The sequence below is a fragment of the Gobius niger genome (genome assembly GCF_951799975.1).
Source record: "Gobius niger genome assembly, chromosome: 22".
In the NCBI taxonomy this organism is placed as follows: domain Eukaryota; kingdom Metazoa; phylum Chordata; class Actinopteri; order Gobiiformes; family Gobiidae; genus Gobius; species Gobius niger.
In genome coordinates this window covers 5519913-5537026 of record NC_136873.1, presented here as the reverse complement: position 1 = coordinate 5537026, position 17114 = coordinate 5519913, and the positions used below count along the sequence as shown (strand labels likewise).

At 37.6% G+C, this 17114-nt stretch overlaps 1 protein-coding gene across 1 annotated transcript in view; it reads right to left on the bottom strand.

The window, feature by feature from the left end:
• The window catches only part of LOC306981482 (complement component C6-like), a gene marked incomplete at its 3' end in the record, with an annotated part of 32438 nt that extends 15830 nt beyond the window's left edge, over window positions 1–16608 (bottom strand). Inside the window, exons 1-8 of the mRNA XM_079581090.1 lie at window positions 16479–16608; window positions 13204–13395; window positions 11823–11979; window positions 10159–10303; window positions 8238–8382; window positions 6191–6329; window positions 5753–5950; window positions 1210–1453 (exon numbers count right to left, since the gene is read on the bottom strand). Of these exons, the coding sequence (XP_079437216.1) occupies window positions 1210–1453; window positions 5753–5950; window positions 6191–6329; window positions 8238–8382; window positions 10159–10303; window positions 11823–11979; window positions 13204–13349 (1174 nt within the window). The 5' untranslated portion in view covers window positions 13350–13395; window positions 16479–16608. The remainder of the gene's footprint in view (window positions 1–1209; window positions 1454–5752; window positions 5951–6190; window positions 6330–8237; window positions 8383–10158; window positions 10304–11822; window positions 11980–13203; window positions 13396–16478) is intronic.
• Window positions 16609–17114: the final 506 nt, after the last annotated feature.

Below are 17114 nucleotides of genomic sequence, written 5' to 3'. Positions count from 1 at the left end.
GGAAAAAAAAAATTACAACTTTAAAGGACACATATAGGACATGGTGACTATGCTCACATGTACTGAGCTAACTGACCTTTTACCTTCAGCTTAAAGTGTGGTTTACTCTTAGTATTTCTGATATCAAAACGAAACGCGTTCCAGGCGTTTGCTCCTCTGTACAGAACCGTTCTTTTCATTGAGTCACTTTTGGGTCTGGGAACAACCACAGAGTTTGTCGTCACTTGGCGAGTCACAAATCTGAAAAAAGTGGGCTAATTGTCCATCACAACTTTTTGCGTAAACATGAGGAGACTGGCCTGTAGCCTGGCCTCAACCGTTAACCAAGACCGCCTCCTGTGCGCATCTCAAGGACATTTAGTTTGACTAGCTTTGTTTTGGTTTAACCTTTTTGTAAATAACCTTTTGTTTGGTTATTTTTGTCACTCCTTTTATTAAATTACAACTTTATTCATCCATTTTTACCTAGCAGTTAGCACTAAACCTAGTAACTGTTACACCATGAACATCCCTACTTGCTACAGCCGAATCCCCTTCCCGGAGACTGACTGACAGAACTTTAATGCCTTTAGCCCTTTTGAAACCCAGTGTTTATATATGTATTTCACCTGGCTTACATTAAATTGTATTAAAATCCTTTTAACCTGGTTTTATCATTGGCTACACCGGTGGTTCCCAACCTTTTTTGTACCACGTACGGCCTTGAGGCATTGATTTATACTCCGAGTACCCCCTAACTCAAAGATCCTGCCAAAATCTAAACAAAATAAGCAACTAAACATAGATTATTCAGTATTTAGTAGAGTGTTATATTCAAAACATAGTTAAAATACTCTCAAAGAATCATAATTAAACTTTTCTTTGAAACTAATATTGAAATTTTATTCACTTTCGCCTCCTTTTTAAATCTGAGGTCATTACAAGTACCCCAAGGGGTCCCCGTACCCCTGGTTGGGAAACACTGGGCTACACCACACCACAAAGTATCTCCAGAAATGTGAACCCGTGACACTAACTCACAAGGCAAATAAATAAAATCATAAAAGGACGTACAGTGGGAGGAATTTCTTACATTTCTGCCTAAATGTGGTCTGATATATTAAAACATTTACATTTTATCATATTTTTATTGGCCATTTTTTCCTCATTTTTTCCTCCTTTTTCCTCCCGCTGAATCGTAGAATAAACTGAATTGAAACTCTGTCGTACCAGAGGCTTTGAGCGTCTCCTGGCTGAACTGGTAGACGAGGTCGTAGCGCCCGCCCACCACGCCGGAGTCGAAGTAGTGCGTGCCGAAGCGGATGAAGATGTCGCGGTAGAGGGGGTAGTTGTACTGGAGGGGCAAGGCGTGGAGGAACTGCAGGAACGGCTGAGACAACACCAGGTCCGTGCCCTCGCGGAGGGAAAAGTTGGCCACCTTCAGGGTCTGGTGCACCCGGTAGAACCGCGAGCTCTGTGTGGGAGAGAGAGAAAACATCAACATCTCAGGACGTTCTTAGCCAAAGTATTTACACAATGAGCAAGGTTACTTCAAAATGATTTAGTTTCAAATAGACGTAAGAATACCGTAAATGCTTTAATATAGGCCGGGGCCTTTATTTACTCAAGGGCATCTAGGACCAGGCCTTTATTGGAACCAGGCCACAATTAGAGACAGGCCTTTATTTCTATTTGAGCAAAACGGACGACCAGGAAAACGAAGAAAAACGAGATTTGTGTCCATTTGCACCTAAAATATTAGGTTCATTTATTAATTAACATTTCAAACCCTCTCCCAGCGGCTGGAACATTGACGCCTTTTATTTTGTCGGGACAACAGGAAGTGTTTCGTTGCTGTTAGCGGAGCATTGACGTCAATGTCACTGCAGGTTTCGGTTTCGGTTTTACTGCGGACCGGATTATTTGTTGTTATCTTGTGTAAAAGGCGAGTTTAGAATGAGCGTTTGTGCTTGTGATCGATCATGAGAATTTTTTGTAATTTTTTATCACATTTTTTGTCATTTTTTGTCATTTTTTGTCATTTTTTGGTCATTTTTTGTCCCATTTTTGTCATGTTTTTGTCATTTTTTCGTAATTTTTTTTTATCAATTTTTTGTCATTTTTGATCAGTTTTATTCGTCAATTTTTTATCAATTTTTTGTCACCTTTTTGTAATTTTTTTGTCAATTTCTTGTGACATTTTTGCCACGTTTTCATAAAATTTTCGTCACTTTTTTGCCAATGTTTTCTAAATTTTTTGTCACATTTCCATCACAACCAGGAAAATGAAGAAAAACGAGATTTGTGTCCATTTGCACCTAAAATATTAGGTTTATTTATTAATGAACATTTCAAACCCTCTCCCAGCGGCTGGAACATTGACGCCTTTTATTTTGTCGGGACAACAGGAAGTGTTTCGTTTCTGTTAGCGGAGCTTTGACATCAGTGTCACTGCAGGTTTCTGTTTCGGTTTTACCGCGGGCCGGATTATTTGTCGTTATCTTGTGTAAAAGGCGAGTTTAGACGGAGCGTTTGTGTTCGTGATCGATCATGAGAATTTTTTGTCATTTTTTATCACATTTTTGTAATTTTTTATCAAATTTTTGGTCATTTTTTGTCATTTTTTTGTCATTTTTTGTCCCATTTTTGACATTTTCTTTGTCATTTTTGTCTTTTTTTTTGTCTTTTTTTTATCACATTTTTTGTCATTTTTTGTCACATTTTTGTAAAAAAAAATTGTCATTTTTTGTCACATTTTTGTAAAAAAAAAATTTCATTTTTTGTCACATTTTTATCCGTTTTTTTCGTAAATTTTTTATCCATTTTTTATCCATTTTTTATCCATTTTTTGTCACTTTTTTGTAATTTTTTTGTCAATTTCTTGTGACATTTTTGCCACGTTTTCATAAATTTTTCGTCCCTTTTTTGCCAATGTTTTCTAAATTTTTTGTCACATTTCCATCACGACCAGGAAAATGAAGAAAAACGAGATTTGTGTCCATTTGCACCTAAAATATTAGGTTAATTTATTAATTAACATTTCAAACCCTCTCCCAGCGGCTGGAACATCGACGCCTTTTATTTTGTCGGGACAACAGGAAGTGTTTCGTTGCTGTTAGCGGAGCTTTGACATCAATGTCACTGCAGGTTTCTGTTTCGTTTTTACCACGGACCGGATTATTTGTTGTTTTCTTGTGTAAAAGGCGAGTTTAGACGGAGCGTTTGTGTTTGTGATCGATCATGAGACTGACCCGAGAGAAGACGAGATGCTCGCGCTGATGGGAGGAGTTATTTTGAGGCGTGGGACTGACCTGCACACGGAGCAGCTGGAGGTGCTTTGAAGACGCGATGGAGACTTTATTAAAACCCTGGAGGGTCACACGACATTTGTTGCCCTGTTTCCAAACATCGTCACAGGAGGTTTGAAAAGTGGTTAAATCTGTGTCAAAGTTACGCTGGGATCAGCTCCTCCGCAGCGTCTCCATCGGCCCGGGTTCAGTTTGTTACTTCCTGCACATGAGTTTTCATTTACACCAGTATGAGACAAATTCCTAACATGGGGAATATTTCTACGGCTATAGTTTCTAATAAAAGCCCCGGCCTGTTTTAGAGACCGGCTTTAATTTGCCTCCGCCAGCCGCGAACCCGGCCACTGTCAGAGACCCGGCCGCTAATGGAATACAGGCCACTATTAGAGAATTTACGGTATAAATAAAGGCATATCTGGTGGAAATACTACTTGAGGTATAGTGCAAGAAACAGAAATGCATCATGCGCCTCAGTCGGCCTCTTTTTTTTGTAAGCGACGCCCTCAGGCCACAAGCTCTGACTCAGCAGCAGGTGTGCCGGTGCAAGATCGGGGCTCGCCTGGACCAAAGCTGTTGTTGCGCCAGGCCCTAAAGTCCAATTCAAAATACTCACGTCTGTACCAACCAATCAGCAGAAGACTATTGTGAATAGCAAGAGCCGTGGGAAGATGTTTTAGTTAGGGGGCGCTGAGGGACAAAATTTACCCCAAAAATACTTTTTTCTGTGCATAAATCCTATTTATTAACCTCTTAACTCCCGCCTGAACCGAGAGCATTTTCTCCAGTTCAGCTTTACCCAAATCCTGTAGGCCAGTGTAACGCCTCATTTGAAAGCTAAGATCTACAAAACTCATCTAAATGGATCTTTTTTCTCACGTCATCAGATTTTTTTCCATCTTTTTTTGGGGGGGGGTTTCAACTTATTTTTTGTCATTTTTTTGTCACATTTTTTTGTCACATTTTAGTCACATTTTTTGTCTTTTTTTGTTCTTTTTTTGTCTTTTTTTGTCTTTTTTTTGTCTTTTTTTGTCTTTTTCTTCTTCTTTGTTTGTCATTTTTTTGTCATTTTTTTGGTCCTTTTTTGGTCCTTTTTTGTCAGTTTTTGTCTTTTTTTTGTCATTTTTTGTCTTTTTTTTTTGTCTTTTTTTTTGGTCATTTTTTTGTCACATTTTAGTCACATTTTTTGTTATTTTTTTGTCTTTTGTCTTTTTTTGTCTTTTTTGTTATTTTTTTTGTCTTTTTTGTCTTTTTTTGTCTTTTTTTTGTCATTTTTTTGTCACATTTTTTGTCATTTTTTCCTTTTTTTTTTTATCTTTTTTTGTTGTCATTTTTTTGTCATTTTTTGTCAGTTTTTTTTTGTCATTTTTTTGTCATTTTTTCCGTCACTTTTTTGTCAATGTTTTCTCACTTTTTTGTCACATTTTTTGTTCTTTTTTTTTGCTTTTTTGTAATTTTTTTGTAATTTTTTCTTCTTTTTTTGTTATTTTTTTTGTCATTTTTTGTTCTTTTTTTTTGTCATTTTTTTGTCACATTTTTTGTCATTTTTTCTTCTTTTTTTGTCTTTTTTTGTCTTTTTTTGTCTTTTTTTTTGTCTTTTTTTGTCTTTTTCTTCTTCTTTTTTTGTCATTTTTTTGTCATTTTTTTGGTCCTTTTTTGGTCCTTTTTTGTCAGTTTTTGTCTTTTTTTTGTCATTTTTTGTCTTTTTTTTTTGTCATTTTTTTTTGGTCATTTTTTTGTCACATTTTAGTCACATTTTTTGTTATTTTTTTGTCTTTTGTCTTTTTTTTGTCTTTTTTGTTATTTTTTTGTCTTTTTTGTCTTTTTTTGTCTTTTTTTTGTCATTTTTTTGTCACATTTTTTGTCATTTTTTTCTTCTTTTTTTGTCTTTTTTTGTTGTCATTTTTTTGTCATTTTTTGTCAGTTTTTTTTTGTCATTTTTTTGTCATTTTTTCCGTCACTTTTTTGTCAATGTTTTCTCACTTTTTTGTCACATTTTTTGTTCTTTTTTTTTGCTTTTTTGTAATTTTTTTGTAATTTTTTCTTCTTTTTTTGTTATTTTTTTGTCATTTTTTGTTCTTTTTTTTTTGTCATTTTTTTGTCACATTTTTTGTCATTTTTTCTTCTTTTTTTGTCTTTGTCTTTTTTTGTCTTTTTTTGACTTTTTTTGTCATTTTTTCCGTCACTTTTTCGTCAATGTTTTCTCACTTTTTTGTCACATTTCCATCATTGTTTTCATCTCAGTTTTGTCGCTATTTTCACACCTTTTATCCCAGAAGCTTTTGGTTTGGGGTAAAGCTGGAGAAAATGTGCTCGGTCCAGGTGGGAGTTAAGGGGTTATTATTGCCTGCAGTTCACAAACTATCCACCAGGGGAGTGCTGCAGCGCCCTCAGCACCCTGGGTTCCCACGGCCTTGGTGAACAGACACAAATGCTCCCCTTTGTTGTGACGATGAGGGTCTCTGTACCTTGGTCTTGGACGACCGAAAGGCCTGTTTTTTGGCGCTGTTACTGGAGCTGGAGCTGCTGCCGAAGTAGAAGATGGGGAAGAAGAAGCCGCCCGTGTTCCCTCTGCCCGATGAAGTGCTCGGTATGGAGGATTGGAAGCTGTACGCCTCTGTTTTCAGGGGCTGAGGGTTGGCTGCATAGTCCTCCTCTCTTCCGGCCTAAAACAGCAGAATAAACATAGTGTCAATAACAAGTGTCAATATTTTAATACTATTGTTAGAATCAGAATCCTGAAAATCTGAAGAAGAAGAAGAATATGCAGATTCCAACAGGAGTCCCAAGTCAAGCGATTACCCAAGTGAGCTACCCCGCTAGCCAGTTGAGGGCCGGTCCCCAAACCCCCGGGCTGAAATGAGGTCCCGAGAGACTTCATGTAAACGTGTAAGAACAGGTCTTGCCAGGATTTCGAAGCTCTTGAAGTTGTGGGACATTCGGTGATACAGCAACGTGTCCGGAGGTCTGCGGATCTCGCAGTCCGGTCCCATGAAGGTGTTGTCCAAAACGTCCCCACGCGACGTCTCACCCAGGGCGTCCCACCTGGACACAGAACAGGAGGAGTGGGATGATACGAGTACATTTCTCTCCGCGGACATGGACAACACGGCCCCGGAGACGCACGTTTATGTGAAGGAACCAGTGTTTAAGCTGCTCGAGATGTTAGCATGCTACCGAATAGCATGCAGCTTCAACAGCTCAGCTCTGACCTCTCCAAGAGAAAGCCCTGAACCACATCGAGCCTTGGATACAACATGTGACAGAGGTCAGAGGTTAGAGCTGAGATGTTACTGTAGTATTTCCTCAGTGTTCATAGATGTGTTTATCGTGTTGAATCATTGTCATTAACAGTTGCTAACCGGTAGCATGCTAACGTCTGGAACAGCTTTACCGCTTAACTCCCACCTGAACGGATCCCATTTCATCCAGTTTGGCTTTAACCTAATCAAAAAGCTTCTTGGGAACAAAAGCACCAAAACAGCCACAAAAATGAGAAGAAAAACAAGGATGTAAACGCAACAAAAATGTGACAAAAATTCAACATAAAAGTGATAAAAAATTCAACAAAAATGTGTCAAAAATGTGACAAAAACTCAACCAAAAAGTGACAAAGACTCAACAAAAATGTGGCAAAAATTCAACAAAAATGTGATAAAAAATTCAACAAAAATGTGACAAAAACTCAACCAAAAAGTGACAAAAACTCAACCAAAAAGTGACAAAAACTCAACCAAAAAGTGACAAAAACTCAACCAAAAAGCGACAAAAATTCAACCAAAAAGTGATAAAAATTCAACCAAAAAGTGACAAAAATTCAACAAAAATGTGACAAAAACTCAACCAAAAAGTGACAAAAACTCAACAAAAAAGTGACAAAAACTCAACCAAAAAGTGACAAAAACTCAACCAAAAAGTGACAAAAACTCAACCAAAAAGTGACAAAAATTTAACAAAAATGTGGCAAAAATTCAACCAGAAAGTGATAAAAATTCAACAAAAATGTGACAAAAATGTGACAAAACCTCAACCAAAAAGTGATAAAAATTCAACCAAAATGTAACAAAAATGTGACAAAAATTCATCAAAAATTCAACCAAAAAGTGTCAAAAATTCAACAAAAAAAATGACAAAAACTCAACAAAAAATGCCAAAAATTCTACAGATGTGACAAAAATTCAACAAAAAAATGGCAAAAATTCAACCAAAAAGTGACAAAAATTCAACCAAAAAGTGACAAAAATTCTAAAAAAAAATGTGACAAAAACTCACCAAAAAGTGACAAAAACTCAACAAAAAAGTGACAAAAATTTAACAAAAATGTGGCAAAAATTCAACCAGAAAGTGATAAAAATTCAACAAAAATGTGACAAAAATGTGACAAAACCTCAACCAAAAAGTGATAAAAATTCAACAAAAATGTGACAAAAATGTGACAAAAATTCATCAAAAATTCAACCAAAAAGTGTCAAAAAAATTCAACAAAAAAAATGACAAAAACTCAACAAAAAATGCCAAAAATTCAACAGATGTGACAAAAATTCAACAAAAAAATGGCAAAAAATCAACAAAAATGTGACAAAAATTCAACAAAAATGTGACAAAAATAAAAAAAAAAAACATTAAAAAAAGTCACACACAAGGCCACAACGCGAGGAAAAAGATCAGTTTTGTGCTTTCAAATGAGGTGCTACACAGGCCTACATAACAGCCAAAGAGGACAGAATGCATTTGGTTTAGGCGGGTGGTAAGAGGTTAAACACTGACTCAGACTGAGACTCTGTTGACATGACAAACTTTGATGTACTCATTTAGTCTTCAGAGTGAAGCAGATCTTAAGTAAATCTCCGTCGAGCCAAAGCTAGCCAGACAGAGCTGCTACATCTGTGCCACAACAAGGACTGAACCGAGACTGTCACAGGAGTAGGACTAAACATACTGAAGCCCACTCACCCGTTAGCGATGAGGTCGGCTCCCGGGACAATCTTTAGGTTCTGGTGGGGGCACACGGAGGTGAAAGAGGTGCAGTCCCTCTCATCAGAGTTATCTCCGCAGTCGTCCTGACTGTTGCACCTCAGCGTGGGGGTGATACAGCGGCCTGAATGTGAGGGAAATCACAAAGTTACCGAGTACTTAGGGATTCAGTTTATTTTCGTGAAACTTCCTTCTGCGCCCGTGTCAGTGAGAGGCATATTTCAAGACATCCACTACATCCATTTTGAGAGAGCAATTGTATACAAGGCAGTTATTCTAATTTACTGCATTTACAGACCAACAGAAGGTTTGCTCATCATTGTAGTGTGATATAGACTGGTGCTATGTGACTGAAAAAAGCAGAATACCCCCTTTTTAATCAATTCACATACTGATAAGGGTTGTATTGTCTTGTCCGAGGTGTTGGTGTGTTGTCGCTGTCTCTTCCCCCCGCCCTAGACCCCACTTTGGAGCCATGAAGTCAGGAAACTAAGGGTGCACTACAAAAAGTAAATATCAAGCATTGGTTTAAATGACTTGAATTGAGCGAAATGTATCTCGTTTTGAGCGGTTTTCACTCATTTAGACACTTTTCCTGATCGGACCGAGTTTATTTTGCTTGTTTGAGGACATTTCAGACCAGTTCTAGGGTCTGAAATATCCCTAGAACTCGGGACATTTCAGATCAGTATAACTAGATCAGTATAAACATCTCAATTTGAGCATAATAATCCACATTTTAGTTGTTTTGACTAGTTAAGAAGTTGTTGGGCATTTGTCCTAGATTATTTCACTTGTTCTGAGATGTTTCTGACTCGTTTCGATACATTTCGTCCTTATTTCAGGTCATTTTCTTTGCCAATGGGGGAAGAAAATTGGTCTTGTCTCATTGGCAATTTTACTTTCTTATTTCAAGCGAGATTTACCCTAGAACTGGTCTGAACTGTCCTCAAACAAGCAAAGCAAACTTGGTCCGATCAGGAAAAGTGTCTAAATGAGTGAAAACCGCTCAAAACGAGAAACATTTCCTCAATTCAAGTCATTTAAGACAATGCTTGATATTTACTTTTTGTAGTGTACCAATGGACTCTGCACTTTGTGACAACTGAAATTGAAAATATAGTCGCAAAGCAGCGATTATCGGCCCTCATTGAACGCCCTGCCCAAAGCAGGTATTGCTACTGCCTTTATTGTTTTTTGAGGGTGTTAATTGTTGTCGATCAGTGCTTGGTCTTCCCCATAAAACGAGTTGAAGTCATATATCCTAGTGGCCAGCAGGTGGCAGCACCATGTAATACAAAAGTGCCCCTCCTTCCCCGTTTGCCCTCTCGCCCACGCTGTTCGACTGGGCTTTGCCTCAGGTTGTCTTCTAGTTGGCCAGTGTGTGTGCTAGCGTGTGTGGTAGCTTGTGTGTTAGCTTGTGTGTTAGCTTGTGTGTTAGCTTGTGTGTTAAAAAAAAAAAAAAAAAAAAAAAAGTTAGCTTGTGTGTTAGCTTGTGTGTTAGCTTGTGTGTTAGCTTGTGTGTTAAAAAAAAAGAAAGAAAGTTAGCTTGTGGGTTAGCTTGTGTGTTAGCGTGTGTGTTAGCGTGTGTGTTAGCTTGTGTGTTAAAAAAAATAATAAAAAATGTTAGCTTGTGTGTTAGCTTGTGTGTTGAAAAAAAAAAGTTAGCTTGTGTGTTAAAAAAAATAAAAATAAATTTTAGCTTGTGTGTTAGCTTGTGTGTTAAAAAAAAAAAAAAGTTAGCTTGTGTGTTAGCTTGTGTGTTAGCGTGTGTGTTAGCGTGTGTGCTAGCTTGTGTGTTAGCTTGTGTGTTAGCTTGTGTGTTAAAAAAAAAAATGTTAGCTTGTGTGTTAGCGTGTGTGTTTCCATTTGGTGCAGTGAGAAATGTGAATACTTTTACCGTTTTCACACTTGAACTTCTCCTTGCAGCTGAGTGCTGGCAGTTTGCACTCTTTGGCCGGATAGCAGGGCCGCTCCTCCACCAGCTCCTCGCTGCACGGGGCCCCTCCGAACTGAGCCGGGATTCGCACCGAGCGAGTTCGCAGCTGCGTGACGAAAAACACACCTCAGACCAGTGGAATAATGAAGACAGCAAATCCAATAACAAAACTGTTTCAGCCACAAGAAAGAAGGCTGGTGGATTCAGGGGGAAAACTATAGATACAGACGGCATCTCGTCATAGAAGGGGGCGTGGCTTTGCCGAGGGGGGAAATATACACAATTTTCACTCTTTTAGCAATTTATGGCAAAATATAAACTTATTTATCACATACAGATAAAGTCAAGTCTAAATCGGGTCCATATTGATGTTCATTCACAGCAGATTGTTCAGTAGAAGCGGAAAAACGGCAGTCGTAGCTAGCGTTAGCATTAGCTCGATGCTAGCATGAAGCATCATGTTAGCATTCTCCATTATTTATGTATTTATGGGCTGTTGCTCCTCTCCATGTCTCTGTGTCTTTATTGGGTAAAAAACTATATTCATAATTCAGCATTTGTTAAAGTAGTTTTTGAATAATTAGAAGTTTAATTTTTTCACCAAATTGTTTCCCCCTTAACTGTTTTCAAACATGACCATATATGGGCGATTCCAGAGATAGATACAGACGGCATCTCTGTTTTGTTTTTTGTTATTGGGATGTTTTTGTGTATTTATCTTACCTGATTATTTACAACAAAAACAACAATACTTAACCCTTCCTACTCTGGGTTTATAATTTTTAGATCTTGGCGTTTGGCGCTGATTTGAGCCCCGCCCACTCTGAGTCTCTGTGATCTGATTGGCTGCAGAGTTATACTGTAGGTCAGACACCGTGTCACAGTAACATGACGGTAAATAGTGAGGTCTCCATTTTCAGTAAAAAAAATCTGAGGCCTAATTGCTCTTCAGGCACAGACTGAGAAGTGAAGAAGGAAGTCATGGAGCTTCTGCTTTAGAACATTACACTTCTGCTGGATGTAACAATAAAAGATTGAAATTCAAGTTTTCCTTCGTAATAAGTGTGAAAATCCTGAATTTATATGATTAAAATATTACGTAAATATAAATGACTGTAGATATGGATATTTCTTCAACCTTTATAAGCATCAATTGTGTGATTTAAAAAAAAAAAAGTGTAATTACAATTTTCATTTCATGTTTTATTGACTGCATACTTCAGTCTCAGAATTGTCCACTTACAGCAGAAGTCTGAAGTTCTGTCTAAAACAGAATCTCCATGACTTCCTTCTTCACTTCTGTGTCTGAAGAGCAATGAGGCCTCAGCCTTTTGACTGGAAACAAAGAGCTCACTGTATTTAGCGTCATGTTACTGTCGCTCATGGTGTCTGACCCAAAGTCTCACTCTGAAGAAAGTCCATTCACATTTACACTGGGAAGGTTGGAAGGGCGCCCCCTTGTGTCCAAGTGCGTCCAAATGCCCGGACCATAACAGCGGGTCCTATACGGGATCAGGTATTTTAAGGGGTTAATGATGATGTTCGTGGCACTGACGTCGGTCCTAATCGTGTCCTAGCCCCACAGCATTACAAAGGCAGATTTTTCTCAGGTTCGAAGCTTGTACCTGTTTTTTGGCGCAGGGCGAGCACTCGGACCAGGCCGAATAGTCGGTGAGCTCACAGTTGATGGGGCAGGCCTTCTGGTTACAGGCCCCAGTCTCTGTGAGTTTACACAGCTGGTGACAGCTGTACTTCCAATAGTATTCGTCCGCCACGATCATCCTGACAGCACACATTAGGGGGCAAACAGAGAAAATAAAGTTTTATTTCAAATACAGAAAATGGATTTACTTTTTGGGTAAAAATTCAGTCGTACTAAAGGACAATACAACAGTTTTAACCTCTTACCACCCGCCTAAACCGACTGTCCTCTTTGGCTATAGGCCTGTGTAACAGCTCATTTGAAAGCTAAGACCCACAAAACTGATCTTTTTCCTGGCGTTGTTACTGTGTTGTGTCATGTTTTTTTTGGTCACATTTTTGCTGAGTTTTTGTCACTTTTTCTTGTTGTTTTGTCACTTTTTTGTTGAATTTTTGTTGAATTTTTTTTGAATTTTTGTCACATTTTTGTTGAATTTTTGTTGCATTTTTGTTGAATATTTGTTGCATTTTTGTTGAATATTTGTCACTTTTTGGTTGAGTTTTTGTCACATTTTTGTTGAATTTTTGTCATATTTTTGTTGAATTTTTGTCATATTTTTGGTTGAGTTTTTGTCACATTTTTGTTGAATTTTTGTTGAATTTTTGTTGAATTTTTGTTGAATTTTTGTTGAATTTTTGTTGAATTTTTGTTGAGTTTTTGTCACTTTTTTTATTGTTTTTGTCACATTTTTGTTGATTTTTTGTCACATTTTTGTTGAATTTTTGTCACATTTTTGTTGATTTTTTGTCACATTTTTGTTGATTTTTTGTCACATTTTTGTTGAATTTTTGTCACTTTTTGGTTGAGTTTTTGTCACATTTTTGTTGAATTTTTGTCACATTTTTATTTAATTTTTATCACATTTTTGTTTAATTTTTGTCACATTTTCGTTGCGTTTACATCCCTGTTTTCTTCTCATTTGTTGTGGCAGTTTTGGTGCTTCTTTCCCCAAAAACCTTTTTGATTAAGGTAAAGCCAAACTGGAGAAAATGGGATCCGTTCAGGTGGGAGTTAAGACGTTAATTAAAACTGACTGCAAGTTGTCACTGAAAGGTGCATCATGCATAAAAAGTTAATTTTGTGTGTCAAAGCTGCTTTATAATAAAATGTCCCCTGGGCTCACAAAACAAAACAAAAGATCTCACGCATTTGTCCACGAGATCTATCATCTATCGTCTACCCTATATTAAGAAACTGAGATTTTAGACATGTAACACCTGTCCTGGGACTACAGATGATTCGGCTAATCAACAGAAATGTTCATTAATATACGGGTTGTAAGCAGGGCGTGTGAAGTGGCTGACCTCTGGCGGGTGTGTGTGCCATAGTTGCAGGATCTGGAGCAGGCGGTCCACGGGCCCCAGTGGTACTTCTCACAGTAACAGGCCTGAGACAGTGAGAGGCAGACGCTCAGAGCCAGCAGGAGCAGCCAGGGTCCGCGGGAGGTCATCCTTGGGTCAGGGTTGCCACGGCGACGGGCAAAGGTCAGCACGATCCTACAGAACACAATCAAGTTTAAGCCTTTTACTGAGCACGATAAAGCAACATTGTGCTTTTAACCCTCTCTCTCTGTGAATTAATAGTTCTAGTTGTGTAATCTGAAAATTAAAAAAAAAATCAGGTGGTATAAACACAGTTACTGTAGTCTGTACTGTAGAAGCATCATGTTAGCATTCTCCTCTCCCTGTCTTTGTATCATTGTGTAGAAAACTATCAATAATTCTGCATTTGAATTATTGGAGAAAGTTAAGATTTTTCTCTTCTTTGTTTTCCACCTTAGCTGTTTCAAACATGACCATATATGGACGATTCTCGTCATAGAACGGGGCGTGGCTTCGCCGAGGGGGAAAATAGAAACACAATTTTCACTCTTTTTAGCCATTTTCTGGTGGAATATGAACTTATTTATCACATACAAATAAAGTCAAGTGTAAATCGGGCCCATATGGATATTTTCTCACAGCAGATTGTTCAGTAGAAGTGAAAAAACGGCAGTTGTAGCTAGCGCTAGCTAACCGTTAGCATTAGCCCACGATGCTAACATGTAGCATCATGTTAGCATTCTCCGTTATTCATGTATTTATGGGCTGTTGAACCACTTTGCTCCTCCCCATGTCTTTGTATCATTATTTAGTAGAAACTATATTCATAATGCAGCATTTGTTAAAGCAGTTTTTGAATAATTAGAGAAAATTTACATTTTTTCAAAATTGTTTTCCCCCTTAACTGTTTTTAAAAAATTACCATATATGGGCGATTCCAGAGATGCCGTCTGTATCTATATAGATACTCTGGAATCTCTGGAATCGCCCATATATGGTCATGTTTGAAAACAGTTAAGGGGGAAAACAATTTTGAGAAAAATCTAAACTTCCTCTAATTATTCAAAAACTACTTTAACAAACATTGAATTATCAATAAGGGTTTGGGTTAGTAGTTAATAGTTTCCACTAAATAAAGATACAAAGACATGGGGAGGAGCAAAGTGGTTCAACAGCCCATAAATACATAAGTAACGGAGAATGCTAACTTGATGCTACATGTTAGCATCGGGCTAATGCTAACGGTTAGCTAGCGCAAGCTACAACTGCCGTTTTTTCACTTCTACAAAACAATCTGCTGTGAATAAACATCCATATGGGCCCGATTTACACTTGACTTTATTTGTGTGTTATAAATAAGTTCATATTCCACCAGAAAATGGCTAAAAAGAGTGGAAAATTGTGTTTCCCAAAAGATTCTATTTTCCCCCTCAGCGAAGCCACGCCCCCTTCTATGACGAGATGCCGACTGTATCTATAGGCTCATTAGAACATTGTGATGTCACGTGAATTTGCGTGAATTTGACTGAAATCGTACTCGCTTTTCGCTCCACTTTAAAGGCACACTATCAGTTTTACAGTTTACTTTAGTTTATTTATTTATTTAAAAAGTCATAAAAATACTAATACAGAATAATACATTTCCCAAAAACAGCATTAAAATCAACACATACTTCATTCTTTCGAAAGCATTAATTTGCACAGTCTTGCATACACACCAAATACAGGACATTATGGGAACAAGTTTGTTTTAAAATTAGCCATTTTTTAGCCTGGTGTGAAAAAGTGTTAAAATGTACACATGTGGTCAGCTCTGTTGGCAACATATTCCACTGTAGAGTGTAAACAAAGCATAACAAATATCCTACTCAATGTGACACAAACAAAATGTACAGTGGCAGATCTTGTGCGCTAGAAAAATGAATTTCAACTGGACTTTTGTCATCTTATGTTATTTTATTATGAGAGTAGATTTACGTTTTTGTTAATACATGTATTTGATATTTGTGTTAAGGGGAGACACTACAGGCAAAACTCAATTTTTTCAGTTTTCAGGTTTTGGGCCAAATTGGTCTCTGAACATATAAGCTTTCACCCGGAAACAGAAAATATGACTAATCTTCGCAATAACATGTTTAAATATTGCGCTGATTCAATGTTCCCCCATAGACTTATATGGGAGAACGCAATTTCAAGGGCCTTTTTCTCAAAACACATTTTTCTGTCATTGTGGCGACACTATGTCCACGTCAGTCGGACCTAAAGACTTCACATTTTCCAGCCTTGGACTGAACAATATTTGGAAGATTTTTTCAGAGGGATTTTTTATTATCTAATCCCTAAGCCCCATTTATTGAGTTTTGAATGTCAAAAAATAAGGAGAAAATGTAATTCTGGATTTTTATCATTTTTTGTCAGATTTTTGTTATTTTTTTGTCAAATTTTTATCAAATTTTTGTCATTTTTTCTGGTCATTTTTTTCTCATATTTTTGTCAATTTCTTGTGACATTTTTGCCACATCAATTTTTCGTCACTTTTTTGTCAATGTTTTCTCACTTTTTTGTCATTTTTTGTAGCATTTTTTGTCACATTTTTGTCATTTTTTCGTGAGTTTTTTATCAATTTTTTGTCTTTTTTTGTCACATTTTTGTCACATTTTGTCACATTTTTGTCATTTTTTTGTCACATTTTTGTCAATGTTTTCTCACGTTACAAATTTTTCCACTAAACAACAGCTTATTTTAAAACTAAACAAGAAATCCTAAATCCCCTCAGAAAAAGTCTTGGTAACTCATTCATCAATAAAGTGAAACCATACATTTGAATGTAGCTCTATCCATTATTCAGATTTCGTCCCCAAAAAGATGGGAAATTTGGGGCATTTTTAGGCATAAAACACCTTGTTCTTATATGAAAAGATAAAATGACAGAAAACTTGCAATGTATTTTTTTCTCACATTTATGCCAGTGATCGACAGCAAAAGTTTCAAATTCATATCTCTAAATTTAAATTTTTTCCCTATTCACCTGCAGTGTCTCGCCTTAAATATACAACGAAGCGAGACTGCGTAAAACCACAACTCACTGCCTCCTGTCTTAATGTTCCTGTTATTCCGAAAACATCATCACTCAACATTGACACTCGTTTGGCTTCTGCCGCTATGCTACTGCCGTGCTGTGAACATCAGCACACGCCCCGCTGCCCACTGTCATCGGCGGTGGCGAAAAAGCGCGGTGTTAAAAAGCAGTTACTCACCCCTGTGCCGTGCAGGAGGTTCTTCTGTGCGCAGACCTCGGCTCTCCCCCCTCTTGTCCTTTCGTACTTTCTCTCTATCGCCACACAATCTTGCACAATAATCTCTGGTGGATGTGCTTTACGGGAAAGGTTCGGCTCATTTCTCCTGAAAAGGCCGACGCGAACCAGATGTTGGGCTGCGGGGGAGAAGGCGGCCGTGTTGGCTCGAGAATTCCACCCGAGATCCAAGACCGTGCTGTAAAGCCAATGATGATTATTGCGCAATCGTCGTTTATCATTGCACAAAATGGTGTCAGAGTACTACACCCGGTTGGATATAAAAATGTCCCTTTTTTCCTGCCATTACGCAGAACGCCGGCAGAGGACACACTTTTCCCTCTTATGCTGAGGTGACCAGAGCTGAATATCATTTGGTTTATTTAAATCATATTGGTTACGCTTTAGAATACAGCCCGTGAATTCCAGGTGTAAGTGCGGATAACAGGAAAGTAAATACATATGTAAGTACAGGTACCCTTTCAACTTGTAACAGGGGGAACAATGTGTAACAAGGAAGTACAAAGCGTAACAAGGGGCAACAATGTGTAACAAGGAAGTACAAAGCGTAACAAGGGGGAACAATGTCTAAAAAGGAAG